General features: G+C 34.1%; 1 protein-coding gene across 1 annotated transcript in view; it reads right to left on the bottom strand.

Annotated features, from left to right (window-relative positions):
- Positions 1-21,891, bottom strand: part of MTSS1_2 (Metastasis suppressor protein 1) — a 114,695-nt gene that overhangs the window by 57,516 nt on the left and 35,288 nt on the right. Inside the window, exons 15-21 of the mRNA XM_051217406.1 lie at positions 19,375-19,738; positions 14,725-14,970; positions 12,971-13,207; positions 11,281-11,512; positions 6,634-6,747; positions 5,360-5,522; positions 1,436-3,030 (exon numbers count right to left, since the gene is read on the bottom strand). Of these exons, the coding sequence (XP_051064802.1) occupies positions 2,933-3,030; positions 5,360-5,522; positions 6,634-6,747; positions 11,281-11,512; positions 12,971-13,207; positions 14,725-14,970; positions 19,375-19,738 (1,454 nt within the window). The 3' untranslated portion in view covers positions 1,436-2,932. Of the gene's footprint in view, positions 3,031-5,359; positions 5,523-6,633; positions 6,748-11,280; positions 11,513-12,970; positions 13,208-14,724; positions 14,971-19,374; positions 19,739-21,891 lie in introns of the transcript that reaches the window.

The following is a 21,891-nucleotide window of genomic DNA, read 5'->3' as shown; positions in this document are numbered from 1 at the left end:
TTAATGACGATTGCTGCTATACACCAACATATATGCTACTTGATAATAAACAAGCGGTAAAACACCAGAAACAATATAACTTTTTATAGGTATCATTACCGAGGTTTGATTTGATAGTTTCTAATAAATTGAGCATTGGGTAGATTGTTATAAATAAATAATATATTTGTAATATCCCAATGAGTGGAAAAAATTAGATTTTTTGACGTTTCGAGACTTAGTGTAAGCCACTTCTTCAGAGACTAGATAACCAAATTAGAATTAATCCAAGTTTAAATAGTACAACGGAACAATCACTCAAGTTTATACAAACCGATCTCCATAGTATCTCAAACTTGATGCTTGCAATTGACTTGTATACATCATCAGTCAGCGTGTATGAACATAAATAATTGGTTTATTGCATATCAGAACATTAAGTCTAGATCAACTCTCTAGCGGATGCACTCACTTTCGAATAACTACTATCAGCTATCTGTCCGAAATTCACATAATTATCACTCATTACGTAATGGGAGGATTTTTAATAACCTTTCATAGGTATTAATGGCTTTATTAAATCCTATCACAGTTCAGTGATATTGCTGTCGAGAAAATCGTTGTCGGTGCTATCAATGGCGGTTGCATGACATTGGATAACATTCATTGTAATTCTTCCTTCTTTGTTTTAAATGATGCTTTGATGATCTTGGATCCGTGAGATTTCCATCATATAAATGCATTTCATACTTTTTTGGATAGTGTCAGAGGAACTCCCTGAGTGTGTGGAGCATTTTATTCTTTGTGACAGGGGTACAGCAGCATCTCTCCCGTACCCAACCTTTGCTGTCCAGTTTGGGTCCAATAGGTTCCGACAACCTTCAGGCTGTATCTGCTCATTTTCATGGCTATTCGGTTGGTATTACCGGTCTCCTGCATTATCCGAACATTCCATGTACCTATATTTATTGTCGGTCTGGATGCTGGAAGGGACATCGGTCTCCCCACGAGTCTCGGCTTTCCTCAAGAGGCGTCATAATTTTCCTTCAAATTCCGGGGCAGTTTAAATTGTTTATTCTGGTAAGCGTTATTTTCAGAAAGGTTGTTTTCCTCGAGATGGGGATGCTAACTTCATGCCAAACCCTCCTCCTTTATTTGGGCTTGGGACCAACAGTAGCATTAGAAGTTACAGGCGGAATTCGAGTGGACTGGCCTTAATTTAACCAAACATCTCCCAATGGGATGGATGTGGCAGTTCTATTGATATCTACTGCAAATTTCGCGCGTTCTCTAACTGTTCCGGGTCCCTTATCATTATGACCAAGGACAATATGTATCGATAACTAGAATGTTTCACTCTGGTTTATTTTTTAACCAGTAACTGGTAACATCGTATTCTTTCATTCCTGTCTATAGCTAAATATGTGATTTCTTTCACTTATCACTTTTGTTTGTCCTTTGACTTAGAAGTCTGAAGGGGTTTATCATGAGTATTACTTGATCCCGTCATTGCAAGACAGGTTCAAAATCTATATTAAAACTTCCGAAGGAACAGATCACTGATAAATTCCAACTTTGTGCTATATATTTAATCAGAGTAAATAACCCAGTGATTCTATGAAATACCATTGATGAAAACTTAACCCATATATTGTACCAGTAATTAAAGCAAAAACTGCTTTATACTGTTGAGTCGGCTTTCGAAGAACTTCAACGGAGCCTCCAGAGGCCCTAAAGGAGCCGAAGAGTCCTAGCCAATCAGAGCATGATGAAGCATTCTAGAATTCCAACATGGCGTGCTACTATCGGTCAGTAGCATAATATGTCGTTAACGAATTGACCGAAATATGATGTTGACTTAACAACCGTTAACATCTATAAATACCCATGTTTTCTGTACAAAAACGAACCTTGAAGTAAAGTATTTCTGTCATACTTTGCGTCTTCTCTCTGGTGTTCAGGTCTCTGTGTAGTTCTAGCTTGCGGGTTACCAGAATAGCTTAGGAAACGAATATAGCGTTCAATCGACGAGACTTGTCATATACAGAATCAGATTACATACCCACATAAATTGCATAATAGCTCAAATCTATCTAACACAATGTTACCTTTATGAAACCTAACAACAAATCATCCCAAAACCTCATAAATATATACCCTCATCTACCAAAAAAATTACGTGTATAATGTTACTTATTAATGTCTAAGGTGGTTGTTTGGACTTAATTACTCTTCACTGACAGAACAAAGAAACAAATCAGAAAACTTAGTAAAATGAAGAACTTTCATTTCTAAGAATGAAACAAATGAGATTTCTGGTTAATGATCAAAATTACAAAGAAAACACACAAAATAGATGTCATTATGGTATAGTGAGGAAGTGTATTAAACATTGAATGAAAATGATATTGTGATGTGTATTTTTAAAAGCTGAATCTTGGCAAAATGAAATCATAAAAAAACCGAGTTAATAATGAAAATTACTCCCTTACATTCAAATATGTAGTATTCATATAACATAACTTATATAACATATTTTGATGATACAATAACTAAGATCAATTCCATCATTATGCATTTGCATACACAGAAACTACTTATATATGAAATAAGTAATAAAAGATTATACAAGAATATTTTGACGATGGTAGTACCAATAAGAATCATAAAACGTCAAATTCTACATATATATAGCATATATCCAAATCTTTATAAATGATGATCTTATCAACCATGTAGTTGAGTGAGAGGAATATACACAATTTTAATATACATTACTTGAGTAATAAGAAAACAAACAGAGTATGCACGATGAACGATGTGATGAACAGTATACCTGGTGTGACAAAATCAAAACTATTTATTTATCTGTCTATCTATTACAAAGTAACTTTGTCATTATTCTGTTCTGATAATAGTATGTGTGTATGAAAATTTTCAAATTACAGCTCAGTTATTCACTACGTGACCCGTGAGCACGGAGATTATTACTGTTCGGATGGTTGATATTATGAAGACGACTTGATGACATGGCCAAATTTAATTTTGGACCTTTTAAAAAGACGAACAGAAAAAGGAATACAAGAAAATTAAAAACGATAAAACTTATGAAGACTACAGCTATCACAAGAAAAAAACACAATTGTATAATAAATATGAGGTAAGATAATAAAAAATTCTTGGTATTAACCGATGAAACTCAGTATTCTTCGGAAATGTGGTGTTTTCACAGGTAAATGGCTTAATTGAGGGACTTTCATTGTTACTCTAGACAAATAATATCAAAGAGTACTTCACATTGTAAGGACAATGAAATCTGTAGAATTAAACCATCCAGCTCAACAAAAAAAACACAATGTCATCAAAAGTATCCACCTGAGTTGTAAATCTTCACCATACTATGAAATTCAATGTCGACAGAATAAGTTGTTAGTATCATTTGTAAAGCTAATGTTGTTTAGAAAGATCATAAAAGTTTCATAACCTAGGCCATCAAGGTTAGAGAATGCAACTTCACCAAAACCATATGGTTGTTCAATTGATATAACTATATCATAAACCTCAATTAGAACTGATCATCTAATTAAGTGATACAGGTTACATTAGATAATAACAATGTGTTGTGAATAGAATACTGGCAATTAGTATAATTACCCACATTCAATGGTTGTAAGTTATTTTGATGTTATGCATTAAATTTGTTTAATCCTTAATAAAAATGAGAGTGAAACTTTTCAGAATCACTAGCGATAGTGGTAAGGATTCAGAATTTAAGTTTTGTGCTAGTTAGTACTAGTCATTAGTAAAGCTTATCCTCATTTTCCAGGGAGTTTATGTTCCCTTTACGATTCGAATGGATATCACAGTCACAAATAAGCTAAGGAATAACTAAGTGGTAACTTTTGAAATTGACACTGTATGCTGATGATAATAATCTAAATTCTCATGGATCTAACCAGTTTCTTAAAGACTTTGGACACCTCTAGTTGACTAGTGGTAACTAATACGAAATCTATGCTAAATGATTAAAATCGATCATTTAATAATCAATTAACTACATTATAACATAGTGTACTAGATGTCGAGGTATTCAGAGAACCAATAACCACACAATGCAAACACAATCGGACGCGCACTGCTGAGGAGTCCTATACTAGGACAAAACGACCGTCCAATGCTTCCAGGATTTCCATGGTGGTCTAGCTTTAATTGACTTACGGATTTAACTATGATCTCCACGAAACCCCTTTCTGATAACAATGAGAAAAGTTCGATTATCATTATAAACCATAGATAAATATGATATCATTATTAATCTTTGATCACCTAGTTTAAAATTGTAAATAGAGTGAATGAAAAATTCTAATGGTCAAAAAATATGAGTAAACTAGTTAGGACAACATTATTGTTTTCAATTGAATTTTCATTACGCTTCACTGCAATACACAGTAATATTTATTTATATACATATTTGAAAGATATGAAAAAAACAATCTAAGGTCATTGATAACAATGACAAAGGATCATGTGCTTATATATAATAATCAGTATGGGGTTTTGAAGATTGTTGACTTTTATTAAAATCACGAATTAATCTAAGTTGAATAACCCTTGGAAACATGAAAACACTGAATGGAACTCAGCATAGAACATTTACGACTCTGTGCCTGAGAATCGAACCTAGGATCTTCGGTTTCATGCACGGACACTTAACCTCTAGAAGACAAAGACGACGCGCTCGACACGGTTGAACGCCTACTATATGTAAAAAATAAGAATGAGATTCATTAAGATTTGAAAAGTATTTGGTAAATCACTGGTGTAAATGCTTTGATTCAGTGTTAACATAACTATTCCTGTTCAAATGTGATAGAACAGTGATAGAGATGTGGACTGATTTTGTTTGACAAGTCCTAAACAAAACAAATGGTGATTTTGCATACACCAACGAACTATTTACATGTTTTTCTTATTAAGTTTGTTTGTTTAAGCTTTGTTTTAGGCTTTAACTTACTTCCTATATCATATTATCTGTCGATGCTATTCTGTTGTTTATCAATCTTAAATTGACTACTTGCTTACTACTACGCGTTATAGTATTTCCATTTTTTGATCATATGAAATAGTAACAAAATAAATCCTCAAAAACACTAGAATTACGCATCAACTGATATAATCGATTTTTTCTTTTAAAAAGCTAAGCGTTCGCGCGCGAGACTGACAGGTCCTGGGTTCGAACCTCGCAGGGCGGGATCGTGGACGCGCACTGGAGTCCCATATTAGGATGAAACAGCTGTCTATTGCTTTCAGGTTTTTCATGGTGGTCTAGCTTCAATTGATTTATAAATTCAATTATTAAATTACAAAAATAAACACTTACCTAAATAACTAAGATACACAGGTAATATAATAAGTCCTGTGAATGCTCCAAACAATATCATAGATAAATACATACGAAAATAGAAAATTTGAAATAGACGTGATTTTGAAGCAGCTAATACAACAATACCTCCAAGTTTAGTCAATGTGATACCACGAAGGATCTAAATGATACAATAATAACAGATAAAAATTCACAATGCCGAAAAAACCGTGGTTTGAGACGTGATTAGATATGGCTAAGAATGGAAGATAGTGGCGGTCCTGCTATAACTTCTACAACTGAAAGAATTCATTCTGGTTGCATTTCCCCTAATTGAACTGCTTCTCTCACTATTACTATTTTTTACTCTTATACACTAATCACTATCAATATGTTTTGTTTCTTTATGATTATACTCATCAGTCTTTTTCCATCTCTTTACAATCTCACTTTTATTTTGTGGAGCATATATATTTTGGTGCCAATTTGTACCAATATTTATATGTTTAATTATATAAAATAAAATACATGATTCTTACCTAACTACTACAAAAAAGCGCTTATTCTTTGATTGTAACTTATATATTGTTGTATCCCGATAAGAATAAGGAATGGTAATTTTTGAGATCCATTTATGAACGAATATTATGGGTATGTTTTTATCGTATAATTGTTATGTAGCTAAACTGCTCATATTCATGCCCCTCTTATTATGAGCTTTATTTTGACCTATGAACTATTATTATACGATTTACCATTCATGAATTATTCCCTATCTGTTAATCGCTACCTCCCTCATTCACAGCCACATCTGGCTAATTATTGTACAAATGTTATTTTCTATTTTATTGGTACGTTGTGGTCGGGTTGATTGGTATATAAACAGAGTACGTTTGAAATATAACGATTCATATCTCAGAGGCTGAGACTTGCGTTCTGGACTCAACTGGCTGGGTTAGAGAGGGAAGCGGGACCAATCAGAACTCTAGGCCGTTCTTACGTGTTTGCGCGTCTTTGGTCCGATCGATAATTCGCTGCTCTCTAATCTGCAGCCCACAAGACACAACATATATATTTCATAGTTGCCTTACGAATGGAAGTTTTCGAAATGCATATCATCATTATTAATAGTGCCTTCTTATATACGAATCATTTCATTATTCTGATTTCGAACTTTACACATAACTCATATGTTTATTTCGAGTGGATTTAACAAAAGTAGAAGTTAATGATGAAAATAAAAAAACAATATCATTAAAGCATATACATAAATGATCATGTTCACAACTTACAGAACTACCCATTTCATTAAGAGATTCTTTAGCTCGTTCCACTCGAGTTGGTAATACACTGATTGTAAATGAACGAACTATATGTGCACAAAACTCAACAGATATACCTAAAGCCTAAAATATTGAAAAAAAAGAAGAAAATTTACATCCTTAACATAAGAGTACATATATTTACAACAAAATATGATGTTAAACTATTCGGATATTTTCTAATACTTTAGATATACTCATAAATCCATCCACCAGTTAGTCAGCTACAACGTAGGACAGGTCCAAGTTGCCACACCTCATTAGCACAACACGATGAACACCAGATTAATAAAAGTAGTTAATTCAGTGGTGGTATTATATAAAAGAAAGATTGCAATAAGGATATAACACAGGAAGAAAGATATGAAGCGATTTTAATCTCATACTTTAAGGGAAGACAGAGAGTGTATAATACACCGATGCCATTGTGATCGATTCTGAGCCATATCACCCAGCGTCTCCAACCATTGGTTACGATAGTCACACGGACCCCAACTAAGTAGTGTGCATCTACCTACATGGCTCAGATCAGAAGTCAGTGACTTCAAGCACTGATGCCATGTTTTGGTTTGACCGAACCTAACTTTCTTCCAACCATCCACTACACTAGTCAGCACTGCGCGTCGTCATAATCGGTGTTGAGGCATACGCAACATGTAGCCCAAAAATCTCAGTCGATGAAGATTCACAACCTCACCAACTGATTTACCACCATTCCCTAATACCCCACGTCTAACTTGACGATTACTTACCCGGTAATCCCAGCAGATGCGAGCAATATTTCTAAGATATCTGCGGTCAAATACTAGTAGCTTACCAATATCTTCTACTTTTATTAGCCACGTTTTGCAGCACTGAAATCAATCTGTATTTAAAGGGAACAGTAATAAGCCTGTCGTAAAGATGTTTTTGGATAGTATACTACTCTCTCTCTTTCTCTCTTTCTTTCTTAGGCAACTGAATACTCATTTTTAATAAACAAAACCAGATTATCAAAGTAAATAATAGTTAACAATTACGATAGATTATCAACATCACTTAACTTATTAACGTTTCATTTTGTCAAATGAAGTGAGAGAAAACAAACAAACAAACAAAACACTCTTCCCTTCAATGGTTTAAAAAAAAAACTTGAAAATAATCTCTATACAAAAGTAGAATGAAAGTATATTTCACAACAATTTTGTTTATCTTTGAAGAAATTATCGACTAGAATCAATAGATATCAGATCATATGTAAATATTTGATAGGAGTTGATTCCAAGGGACAATTAATCAATGATTTCAACAAACATGATTAAAATTCAAGGGTGAAGATATGCGGTCAGGTATTCTGGAGTTTGATGTCAGCAAAATATTTCCTTCAAATAAAAAGTATCTGAGGTGATACAACATTCTCACAATGGAAATAAGAGATTAGTAAAGTTCGATTCTAAAAATAGAACATCTCCCCTTACTACATGGATTTTCATCGTTAGAATTAAGACTTCAAAGGTATGAAGATAACATATTTAAAACTATTGACAAAAAACAGTGTGTAATTGACTTCAGTTATCTTTTGAAGTTTGCAGTCACGCTCCCAAGTCGTCAAAACTACCCTCTAACCTTAGTTTCCTTTTCGCATACCTCACGAAGAAATACCCTTCAATGGTGTGACCATTTAAGAAGTTATAACCATATATATATATATATATATATATATATATATATATATATATATATATATAACATCACTCGAGATCACCTTACTCACTAAATAATGATCAATGTCATATTGTATCTATCAAATACCTATAATCATCTAACATTAAGACGTAATTCAAGGGATGAGGAGTCACTCTCAAAACACCAAAATTTTTCTTTCTCAGAAGATAAATTCTACAACTCAATCACGTGTGACTGCATCCTTTTTTATGTAAGATTAGTCTACAAAACAGTTAGGAAATGCTATCCAACAAGATTATTGTTTATGGATAAACTAATCAGATATAAAATAGTGCCCCTTAGACTATTACGCAAAATTTACTTATCCATTTGAGTAAATAATATTAATTTGACACTACAGTTGATGTTACTTCGTGATAAGAACTGTATCTTCTAACAACTAAATCCTAATTCCTTACATTAATTTGTTACTTACTTACTCACTCACGCCTGTTACTCCCAGTGGAGCATAGATCGTTGACCAGCATTCTCCAACTCGTCAAAAAAAGTCACCAACCAGAAAAAAATTATTCAAACACTAATTTGTAACCCTATTTAAATCCTAGCAATGGATTGAAGTTTCTCATAATCACTTTCGTATCATTCAAAGGTTATCCCTAAACATTTATAGTCTTAATCATTTAGGTAAACTAGACAGTTAGTGGATTACATATGTGCCTGGTCCTACGTTGTAGCTGACTGACTAACTGATGTAGCTTGAATGCTTAAAAGTATCCAACTTGTAACATAATACGCTAACCATTGATTGTTTTTTATTTTATTTATAAAACAGTCCGAAATGTTTTTGCTCAGTCATAGACAATCAATTAAAATATGAACGGTTTTATTGTATAGTATAAGTGGCCTTGAACAATGTGAATGGTTTCACTAGTTAAAACACTAATGTAAATTGTTTACATTCAATGAGTGAATCAGTGATGTTTGTTAAATTTTATATCCATGTATTTAATACAAATGACAAATATCACATTCTATAGATAATATGGAATGATATTTATGTATTTATGCAATTGTGTGAATATTAACTTCTAATTATTTGTTATTTATTACTAATGAAACAATTAATATCATGAATTTAGTCAGTTTGTATTCATTTGACGGAGAGCGTAGCACAGACTGCAGAAACGAAGATTATGGCACGGCTAGCATGAACCACTACCGCAAGAACGACTGTTTTAAAGGTGGGACGAATGTGATGTGTGCTACTTATATTGACATAAGTAGTATATGATGTTAGTCGTGAACAGAAGGTCTGGCAACAGAGAGACAAGAGGATCGAAAAGTAAAGAATGGAAACAGGATGTAATTTATATGAAAATGCAAGAACAATAAAGTCTGAGTCATTTTGAGACAATTGGTGGACATTTTGCAAATTAAGCATTTACTTTATGATTGTTAGATTTGATTAACAAGTTCTGTAGTTTTGTGCCGAATACATTCGATTGTACCCATCCGTGTTCTGTTCACTAAAATATTACTGTACTGGATCCCCACCGAACCGGCATCTGCAGCGATGCTGCCCTCCCACAAAAAGGGGTGGGGTTAGAAAAGGTCGACCCTAAAAATGTCACACCTCACCTTACCTCACAGGTTTCCGTCTCCGGCGGTAAGGCCCTTTGAAGAACGGAGCTAACACGTCAAAAAACTCCCACGAAAAGGCCGTGGGCGACCGGCCTCAAACAGTTGTCCCTTGGGCTCTGTGGTCAAGCTCCCAGGTCGTTAAGACCAACACTAATCCAATTTCCTTTTCAGGTTCCTCAAGAAATACCCTTCCACCGTGTGGGCAGCCGGGAAGTGATATCAGCCCTCATACCCGTAACAGCACACGACTGACTGTACTGGATTTAGTTAAATCTTTGCAAGTTAAAATAATTCATTGACAATTTGAAAACGTTTGTATTCTCTATTTTTAAATGTTAAGGACTAGAATTAAACAATTTGCTTCGGTATGTGTATACACTGAGCAGATTATCTTGATAATCCCATAAGTCTTAGAAAAGTTAGATAGTGACTAACAATGTAATTCATGATGCCTGTTCTGTACTATTCAAGACTCGTCAGATGGATGTGCTTACCTCAATGCTAACGTTCATACGATGTAACTGAGAACCCATTACTTTTTTCTTTCAACATATAACGGTTTGTTCACTGAGCTACTACGTCTAGGTGCTTAATAGCTTGTGAAATCAAGTGTGAATTTGCTCTGTATGGGTTTATATCTTCCATCTGACTAGTCCCTAATAGAACGAAACGCACACTCAAGGTTCAATGCTAGCCATTAACCAACTGTACCAATCTCAACAATATGCTGGAGGTCAGAATCAGACTGCTTTTTTCAGTTGAAATGTCAAATGACTTTGTGATAAGTCATCGAATTCACAGCAAATAAGGTGAGTGGCATTCATGCAAAATCTGTAAAAAGAAAAGTTAAAAAATGACGATGTTCACCTACGCACACCCGTGAATGAGCATTGGATAACATATTTTTTGATGAAATCTATATCTATTTAGGTCGATCGATTAAACTGAATAAAGGTGAACAAGAAGGACGACTGACTGCATTCTACCAATTAAGCTGTAACGTAGCCACTGGTCTCAGTGACCCGATATTGCCAGCACCATATATTGAGATTTTAGATGGTTGGAGATAGTCGGTATAAAACATTGACTAACCTAGGTTTCGAGGTGATTAAGGTTTGTCAGTAAGGCGTATCGGATGTAATCTTGGGAGAAATAATGATCCAAGAAGGATTCATATGTGCATAACCAAACTTGACAGTCTGGAACTTTACCACTACGAAATTAGGGTTTCACCTGACCTTACGTAGGACCGACTATGTATAGATATATATCTTCAATAAATAACATGAGCTAGAAAAAATAAATACTTACCACAACTAAATTGACTAAAGATAATGCATTCAAAGTGATAGACCATAGAACCATAACAGCTGATACACTAATCACGATATATACAACACCAAAAATGACCATCAATGTAGCAACTATATCGAATCCAAAAAATACCAATGTAACAACGAATATAGCAAGTAAACAAATACCAAGTTGGAAAGCTGCTTCATTACCCAATGTTAAATATTGTTCATAGAACACGTAGAATACGCTAAAATAATACAAAAAAAAAGAAGTAACAATGTATGAACATAATAATATCAAATTTGATTCTAAAAAGAAACTTTAGCTAACTCAAAATTGATTGATTTCTAAATCATGTTTTCTTTCTTGATCAATTAAACATTTGCTGTGGATACGCACTTCTGAGGAGTCCCACAGTACGACGAAACGGCCGTCCAGTGCCTCCAGGTTTTCAAGGGTGGTCTAACATCAATGGGTTCATGATCTTAATCAAAAATTAAACATTTGATCTGGAATAGTTACAGACGACAACTTTTGAGTATTTCGAGACATTCAGTGTTCTTTGCTTACCCCATGGTCATTCCTTGTTGATGGATAATCTATAACAAAATCCAAATAAATGTAAATTTTTTACCAAGCAGAGTTATATTCAATCTGTCGACTAGTGAGTTTTTATTATTCTTATATCTATGTGGTATAAATTTATGGATTAGTTTCTTGAGGATAGCCACTCGAAACAAATACAGTGTATTGAATAGGCATATACATTTGGATTTTATATAGTATTTTTAATTTTTAAAAAGCTATAGTAAAAAAACCAGTTAACCAATTGGTTATACAGTCAAGAGAAGAGAACAAATTATGACAGAGCTGATTGAAAATCTAGGTACAGCAATTAACCTTTCAAGTTGTACTAAGAGATTTCTGAATGTAATAGTAGCGCAATATCACTGAAGCTGACTGTAGCTAATTGGATAGATGGATATCGACTTAGTAATCGAAAAGGCCATGAATGTTCGGTTTTCAAAGGTTATTTAACTGAAGTCCACTCAATTAGTGTAAACTGCTTCGAATACTATGATTAAATCTCATTCACATATTCTTGATATAATAGCAAATGTATATATTAATTATGCCCGAAAATTCCTTACATTGACACGCTACGTTTGATAGTGTAGGACTATGTTGGAAGAAAATTGTGTGTTGGGAAACTAAGATATGGTATCAGTGCATCAAGCCATCGACTGTTATACTGGAGCTCTGTAAGTAGGACCGAACTACCTGGTTGGAGTTCATGCGATTATTGTAACTAATTATTGAAGGTGTTGAGAGAAATGGTATTTGTAAGATTATATTTGACCTTGAGATGATAGAAGGACCCTTACTGAGATGTTTATGACGAAAGAAACCGAATATATACTGATCACTTTGTGATATTCATTGATAATATTCGATTATTAGTCCGTTGATTTACAGGTAATTCACTCATAATTGCACTATTTTGTTCCAATATATTGTAAGTAAATGGTATAATAGCCTTAACGTCCTTAGTATACACACTGTTTACATACTCTGCAGTGGTTTTTGGTTTTTAAATCCATTCGATTAAAGACTTCAGGATTACTGAATATATCTATCAGTTAGATGACTTTAGTCACTTAAATATAGATTATTATCATGATAATTTGTACTGATTTGTACTAACCTGTAAGGAAAAACAGTATTCCTGCGAATTGGTCCATTCATATAATTGTCAGTTGTTGCATACCATGATTGAGTTATTTTATTGGCATAATATCTTGCCGCTTTTAACGCATTCACATAATCATCAGGTTTTTTTAAGACACCATGATAAGCCATAAAATAATTAGCTCCAACCGTTACACTGCCAGTGATGTTGTCGCGTAAAAGACGAACACCGGTAGAATATGCAGCTTTACCACTGGAAAAACATTTAAAAATAAACTTGAAATAAATAGACAAAAGGCTTATGTATAATAAGAATGATTTCAATTTTATCGAATAGTAAATTCAGTCAGTAATTATAGGGAAACTATAAGGTCTCAGGCTTTTTGCTGATTACAGTGAGGTTGATCATGCAACAGAAATTTAAGATTTAATATAAAAAACTCGAAACAAGTATACACATATAGAAGAAGTGTTTGCATTAAGTCACCCAGGAGGGTAATCAGTGTCCTGGATAGCCAAACTAATAGTATATACTTAACTCTACCAATCGTAAAGTACAGTGAGTTCAATGTTCAATAGCTTTGTAGTAATGATCTTTGCTAAGATGTGCTTATCGGTGCTCCATTTCGATCGGGCAACGAGTGAAAGGTGTTAGGTTATCTCTTCATTATATTTGAGAAATACGCATGCTAACAGTAGCACTACTTACACAAAGGATTGAATACATGTTTCATAGACAATACAAAGAAAACTAGTTGTTCCATTAAAAAAAAAGTTTTGTGCAACAAATCTGATTTTCAGTTATTCTAAGGTGATAGACAAATTCAGCATAAAGTGAAACCTTTGAAATTAATCTTCAGAAGGATATATATAAGCGAAGTGATACTATGTACAATTTATTTTCTAAGACTTAGGGTATATATAGATCTTATCCTCTTTAATCTACCATCTGTTTATAGTAAAACGCTTGCTTTTTCTCTATTTCAATTATTCAAAGGGTCTCTTGAAGTACTCAGATGTCAGGCTTTTCAATGTCAAGTGGTTTACCATATCCACATGACCTCATTGAATTTAAGTAATGGAAAGATATGTATCAGGCTAAGTATGAAACTAATCACGTGCATTGATCTATGTGCAGACTAGAAACTCAGTCAATAATTTATAAGCAAAGATGGATAATGACCAGCAGTGGAAACCAGGACGCGCGTTTCATCCTACTTGGGACTCGTCAGCCGGATGTACCTGCATCTGAGTTGATGTTCGCTCTGGGACTCGAACCCAGTACCATTCGCTCCAAAATCCACTGCGTTATCTATTCAGCTACTGAGTCCTGATAGTCAGTCGCTTGTGCAATGGGGTGGATTTAAATTCACTTAGTATTGTTTTGCTAGCCACTATCCATCTTTGCATATAAAGCTTGTGAATTAAGGCAATATCGAAGCAATACGCACAGTATGCACATATGCCAATAACAGACTGATCAATTGCAGTCTTAAACTTCAATGGGAAGATTCAAGCAAAACAATACTAAGTGAATCAATCATTAATTATTCATGAGTGTTCAGGTACTCAGTTCGTGAATTTAATATACATTATCATGTATTCATCATGAACATCAACTGAAGTTGATAAGTGTTTGAGAACACTAATACCATTCGTAAGTCACAAATTTAGTTATATCCATAACTAACAATTTTTGGTAGTACTTTAAAATATTGATCGAACCGATTATGCTCAACTTATCACATATAAAAAACCCAAATAACTTACCCTTTAGGACAATTGGATCCAGGATTTTCCGATAGAAAATATGGTAAATAGTGATTGAAATCTAAAGCATTCGGTCGTCCATCATCTAAATAAACTGGACATGGTATACAATTGTTATCAACTAAGTCAGGTGGACAAAATTTATGTGTATTTCGATTAATTCGACAACATAATGATGAACCACTAGGATCAATCCAATCGAAATAGTCATCAATCCAAGAACTGGCTGGAGATACTATCCATGAACTATAGTAAAACAAAAACTTGTTTAGCTAAATAGAATAATTACAAACTTCAGAGTCACATAATAAATCATTAATAACTTTACATCAAATGATTGCGTAAGGATTGATGAGAAACCTCGATGTCAGAATGAAACAGTAATTCAGTTATTTCTGGTTTCAAATGACACTTCAACTGATGTCACGAATATCACCTACAAATTCTGTATAATAAATGATTTTGATAGGGAGTCTCAACTATCATTGTTATAAATGGGACAGCTTGGGGAAGATGTGTGTTGGCCCAAGCTGTTAAATTGAATGAATGAAAAAATGTAGGAATAATAGAGTAGCAGTTGAAGTATAGTTTAAAAAGACGGAGTGAAAAGGTACGTATGAAATGATACTGCACAAATTTCCAGTTCAATGAAAAAACATTGACAGCATTTCGAAGAAATGAGCAGCGGGAACCATCTCAGTGTAGGATTTCATAGAAGATATAAAAACGACAATTCGCAACTCAAGTCCGACAAGATATTAGTGACAAGCAAAATATCGCAGCAGAATTATCCTAAAGAGATGGGGAATGAAAAATGTTAGTAAACTTCCGTTATGACATATCTATTTTGGCTCCAATCGTAGTTTGGATATTTGAGTTGAATGCACAACATGACTATTGATCTAATCTCTGGTATCAAATTTGGGGTCTCGAAAAATAGCCCTACTCGATGTGACAATCCTACTTTCTGTCATGACAGAAAGATAAAAATATCTCTTTATTTCCAGATACTAGTTACAATATGGAAATTTCGAATATTGATGTGCACCTATCCAAACGCCTCCAATTAAATTCGAAACCTATTTTTCAGGATGGAAAAGTGATAGTTGGGCTATCAGGAATCGCCAAATGATAAGTGCATGTGATTGGCCAGGAAATAGTTTTTATTTTTAAGAGATGAAATGTAAACAACGTATAGGGTTAATTTCTTAAGGAACCTCCTTTCTCAGTTTCCGTCTTTTCTCTCGAGTAGCCAGGCTCATGTATTGCAATAACAAATAATATTAAGTGAAAAGAAACGAAGAGATCGAGATTTCTGACACGTATTATCCGTACTAACAAATTCTACGCTAATAACAGTATGAAATTAGAAAAATAGTGTATTCACCAAATGTAATTCAATATAGGTTATTTAATAAGTACTAGGGTTTGTGTACAGTGATGTTTTGAGTCAGTTAGCAATACATGCACTAATTAACTTGTCTTGACCGAACTAGATAAAACATCGTTTCAAGTTGTAAGGTGACAAGATTTATGGTTAAGACATAAAATGATTACCTAGTGGGTGTTAGGGTTTGAAATCTCTCTAAATATATATATCTGCTTTGGGTAATCGGATCAACCTTAAGGCGGCATTCGACTCTGTTGATCGTAAGGTTCTATGGCAGTGTTTGTCACTGAAAGTAGTACCAAAGAAATACATTAACCTTGTAAAGGCTCTCTACTCGAACACAACTGGTCGAGTGAGAGCTTATGGCGAACTGTCATCAGAATTGATTACCTCAAGTGGTGTTCGTCAGGGCTGTCCACTCTCTCCATTCTTGTTCAACTTTGTCATTGACGTACTTTTAGAGATAACACTTTCCTCGTCTAGATTTCCAGGGGTTGAACTTATACCAGGAGATTCATTTGTTGACTTGGAATATGCCGATGACATAGTTCTATTTGGTGAAGACGCTGACAAAATGCAGTCTTCTGACCACTCTAAGCAACAATGCAAACATGTTCGGGATGCGATTCTCCCCATTCTCGAAATGCAAAGTGTTGCTTCGGGATTAGGTCGCATTGACACCCGAACTGATGATAGGGAGTGAAGTAATTGAGCGTGTCGATTGCTTCACTTATCTTGGAAGTCTCATCAACCCTTGTAGTCTGGTGTGTGACGAAATCTCAGCACAGATACAGAAGGCTCGACTAGCTTTTACCAACTTGCGTCATTTATGGCGTAGGCGAGATATCCGTCTATCAACCAAAGGACGTGTTTACTGCGCAGCAGTTCGTTCCGTCCTACTTTATGGCAGTGAAACATGGCCGGTAAGAGTAGAGGATATTCGTAGGTTACTAATATTTGATCATAAATGTCTTAGAAACATTGCTCGTATATCATTGGACCATCGAGTAAGTAATGCAGTTGTTAGGAAACAGGTACTAGGTAAGGATGGTAAATCAATTGATGAAGTAGTGAAACTTCATTAGTTGAGATGACTGGGACACATGTTACGTATGCCCAACGACCGACTGCCTCGACGTGCTATGTTCAGTGGTATAGGAGTAGGTTGGAAGAAAGCTAGGGGCGGCCAAACCAAAACATGGCACAAGTCCATGAAGTCACTGACAAGTGAACTGAGTCATGTTGGTAGGTGTAGACTACCTGGTTGGGGACCGCGAGATGACAGCAACCGATGGTTAGAAACCCTGAATGACATGGCTCAAAATCGTTTGCAATGACGCAGGTGCATACACTCTTTGTGTTCTCCCAAATTTTGATCTCTTTATTCCTCCTTGTCTCCTTTTTTCTCTCCCCAAATTTCTTTCACTGGATTATACTCTTTAAATAACATCTCCAAACACTAATCTTCCCGATTACTGTTTATACTCTTATTACCACTACCACTACGGGATTTGAATCGACCACTGCATCTCTGTGCTAATGTGGTGTGGTAACTCGAACTGATGTACGTACGTACGAAGTTCTACGTTGTAACTGACTAACTGATTGATTATAGTTTACTTTGAATGGTATTCAAAACCACCAGTCATAGTAGTGCATAAATGAAGATATTTTGAGCACGGTTAAAAAAAAACGCAGTATAATAAGTATTTTGCATATATCCTACCATTCTTGACTTATTTGAGAAATTACGATTGATCCATTATAACAAAAACAAAATAGATTTTTGAAAGAATGAAACACTGACTGAATCAGTCATAGGGTTTCATATTTACTTACTATTATATAGAAAAAAGTACACTACTGTCTAATTGTAATGTAAACAATGCATAGATTTGCATATAAAATTAAAAAAAACCAAACGATTTTGTTACAGTAAATAAGGGTATATATCATATAAATTTTGTTTTTTAAAATAGTCTATAAATGGTTTATGTTGAATAGCTTGAAAGTGTTTCGATGTTTACTGCCAGCTTTTTATAGTCGTCGCGCTTGTATATCGTAGTTATCCAGTACAAATATATTAGCTAGAGCACTCATTACTTTAGGTCCTACTTTGGGAAAAAGATCAGATAGTGCTAAGAGTAAAAGCTGAAAATTCCAAGTTTATGAGCGGATCATAAACACGAAACTATTTTGAGATGTGACAACAGTAAGATGTTTTTCGCCAAGAAAACTAACATCTCCATAAATGCTATATTCTCAAAAACGAAGATTATAAAAAGTCAACCCAGAAAAGGAACACGTCACCTTGCCACACGGATTTGAGTCACTGGTGGTACGTCAAAAAGAAATATCCTTCCATGGTGTTAGTAACCTGGAAATGATAACTGCCAATATATTTGTTAACAACATTCAAGGTCTCGTTAAAAATTAATTTCCTACTTCTGTAGCAGCACTTAAATACAAAAAGGGATAATCACTAAAGTAAATGATGGTAAAATTTACCTGATATTCAAAAAGAATATTCACAAACTGAAGCGAAATCGATGCCTAATTGAAAACTAAATATTTCTAGGACAGAACGTACACCATATCGACTAATTAAACACTATCCTTGTAGGCTTGAGTCTTACTAACAATTAAATATCTAAATTGTTGAAATCATGAGTCAATTGAAGCTAGACCATCATGACAAACCTGAAAGCACTGGACGGCCATTTCGTCCTAATATTGGACTCCTCAGCAGTGTGCATTGACGATCCCGCGAGATTCGAACACAGGATGCCGACTCAATGGTCTAATAGTTAAGCGCTCGCGTGCGAGACTCGCAGGTTCTGGGTTCGGATGTCGCCGGGAGCGGGATCGTGGATGCGCACAGCTGAGTCCCATACTAGGACGAAACGGCCGTCCAGTGCTTCCAGGTTTTCCATGGTGGTCTAGCTTCAATTGACTCATGATTTCAACTATTGAAATTTCTAAAAAAATCTCCACAAAACCCCTTCTAATTAAATATTTACCAACTTCCTTATTTATTACCATTACATATCTAGAGAATAGCTGTGATTCTGAATTGATCATATAGAAGACAGAATTCATAAATAATAAAGTTGAGCAATGAATTATAGGGGATAAGAGACTTAACTTATAAAAAAATTACAATTATTGGTACCGTATTATTCATTGCTCATAATGAAGATGATTATTTCCAAACTATCAGAATTATAGTATCATACTAGTTTCTTGTTTTGTCAACTTACCGATTAGGATAGAGAGCTGCAGAACTAATCTTTTCTAACAATGATGTATTGTAACAACCTGTTCCACCGCATACTTGATTTTGTCCATCTAATGTAGTGAAATTATGTCCTTCAGTAATAACAAAATAAACTGGTGGTCCAACTCGTAAATCATTATTTAATGCATTGAAATAATCCAACATGTATGAATCAGTAGGCATAGATAATTTTTGATCAAGAATTAAATGTAATCCATTTGGTAGAATTGATGCAGCAAAGCATATCCATGCTAAACTTATTATAATAATACATGGTCTAGCCCAACCTGATAAAATAACTGGGCTAAGATAATTAGCTACAGCATAATGTAACCATGAATGTGATGCTGTATACAAATAAACAAAAAAGGGGGAGAATTTTTAAGATGAAAGCCAAATAATTGTTCAAAGATCAATTTCTATTCTTTTCACAAGAACGAAGATAAATAAACAACAAAAGTATAACGTATCAGACAATAGGATTATAACATTTCTAATTTTTGACAGCAGATGTAAGAGAAGGCAATCAACAAAATGAATCCATATTTCTTATGAGAAGTTATAAAGCATTTGAATAATACATATACATAGACTTTAATCATTCAATTGCATTTTCTGGTGTACTATGCAATGTGAACTTTCTTCTCGTCTGATATCCAAGTGTTCTGCCGATAGCATGCTTATGCTGTACTGATTTTCTTTTATCCATCTAACGACTGTTACAATTTCAACGCCATGTTCCGCTACATACTACTTACAAGCAATCTTATGAGTAACGTCCAGTACACGGCTACTGATCATTTATATTGTTCGGAAATATGGTTGATGAATATTTAATCAAAGCCCGTAAGTATACACGTTTAATAGACATAATCTATTAATTAGTTAACACCAGTAACCTATGGTGTCATTGAAAAAGAAACAATCATTCTTTCATGGTTCCAACACTTAATTTTCATAAACGGTAATTTGATTTCATTACATCCTTCTAACTTTTTATATCTCTTTAATTCTCACTATTCGTTATGATCATTTTCATGCTTTTAATTTATTCCTCACATCCTTCTTAAACTTGTCAAGTGGACAGTTAATTTTATCGTTATTATCTCTGTTCAAAATCTCGATTGTTAAACAACTTTCTTTGATACATGATATGACTATTATGTTTGTCAGTATAGGGTTGTGGAGATTGTTGAATTTAGGTTAATATCATGAATGAATCAATGTTAGACTAGCATTGAGAACGTGGGAACACTGGACCAACGTTTAGTTCCAGTATGGGACTCCTCAGTAGTGCAAATCTACGATCCAAAACGCGGGACTTGAATTAAATTAATTACAAATAAAATTGTACAGCCTATGCAAATGGTAGTGTCGAAAAGAAAGTTTTCTTTGCTGGATCGCATTTCAATTAATTAAAAAAAAAACAAAGAAATTCTCAACGATCAATGCACATTTTGAAAAATGTTGACTTAAATAGGAAGTATGAACAAGTAGCTGAATAGTAAGACGACAGTCAGTTGATTTTTCTAATTGTCTTCTGTCATATTTGATAAAAATGAGAGGTAGCAAATAGTACACAGAACACAGATTCAATAATAAAAAGACAAATATCAAAGGAGAAGAAGTCAGCGTAAATAATATTTACGAATGAGCATGAGTATGGTACAGATTATTGAATATTCACATGCAATGTACTGAAACCTTGTATACTTTTTCTTTACTATAAATAAATACACAATGTATTGAACAAAGTAAGAATTATACGTGTAACACGAAATGAATTCAAACAACAATTGGAAATAATCTATACATAAACATTGAAAAACAAACATTAAATCATGAATTTGGTTATTTATAATGAGCGCGTTCTTATGCTGTGAATGTATGAAACGAATCATTCACAATGGTTAACATGGAATTCATATCATAATTGGGAGATTGAATAGAAAAAGCAAAATTATTCCATTTAACGTAATCATAAATAACACTGAACAAGTATAAGGATTTGTAGAGATTGTAGTATTTACACAATTGAATTCATGTGTCAGGTGTGAGAAAGTTTATCCACCTCATACAATGAACGCAAAATCATGGATTGATTAGAGTTAGACATTGATACCGTTGGATGTCGGCTGAGTGGTCTAGAGGTTAAACGTTCATATGCGAGACCAAAACTCTTGAGTTCGAGTTCCGCGCGTGGGATCATGGATGTGCACTGATGAGGAGTCTCATACTAGGATGAAATGACTGATCAGTGCTTCCAGGTTTTCAATGATGGTCTAGCTGAGATCGACTCGTGAGTTCAACCGTGAAAAAAACATTGAATAAATTTCCAGAGATTTAATAATAATAGTATTGCTATACAACTGTAACAACATTATTATATATACGTTATGATTGCAAATAATACGTTTCTGATGAGAATAAGCTGTAGTAAAAAATAGCAGGAGACAATGTTGTCCAGTGTTTTTTTTCTTCAAAAAGTCTTTTATTGTTT

Source organism: Schistosoma haematobium, chromosome 5, assembly GCF_000699445.3.
Source record: "Schistosoma haematobium chromosome 5, whole genome shotgun sequence".
Classification (NCBI taxonomy): Eukaryota; Metazoa; Platyhelminthes; class Trematoda; order Strigeidida; family Schistosomatidae; genus Schistosoma; species Schistosoma haematobium.
The sequence above is the reverse complement of the archived record's forward strand: the minus strand, read 5'-3'. Positions and strand labels throughout refer to the sequence as shown.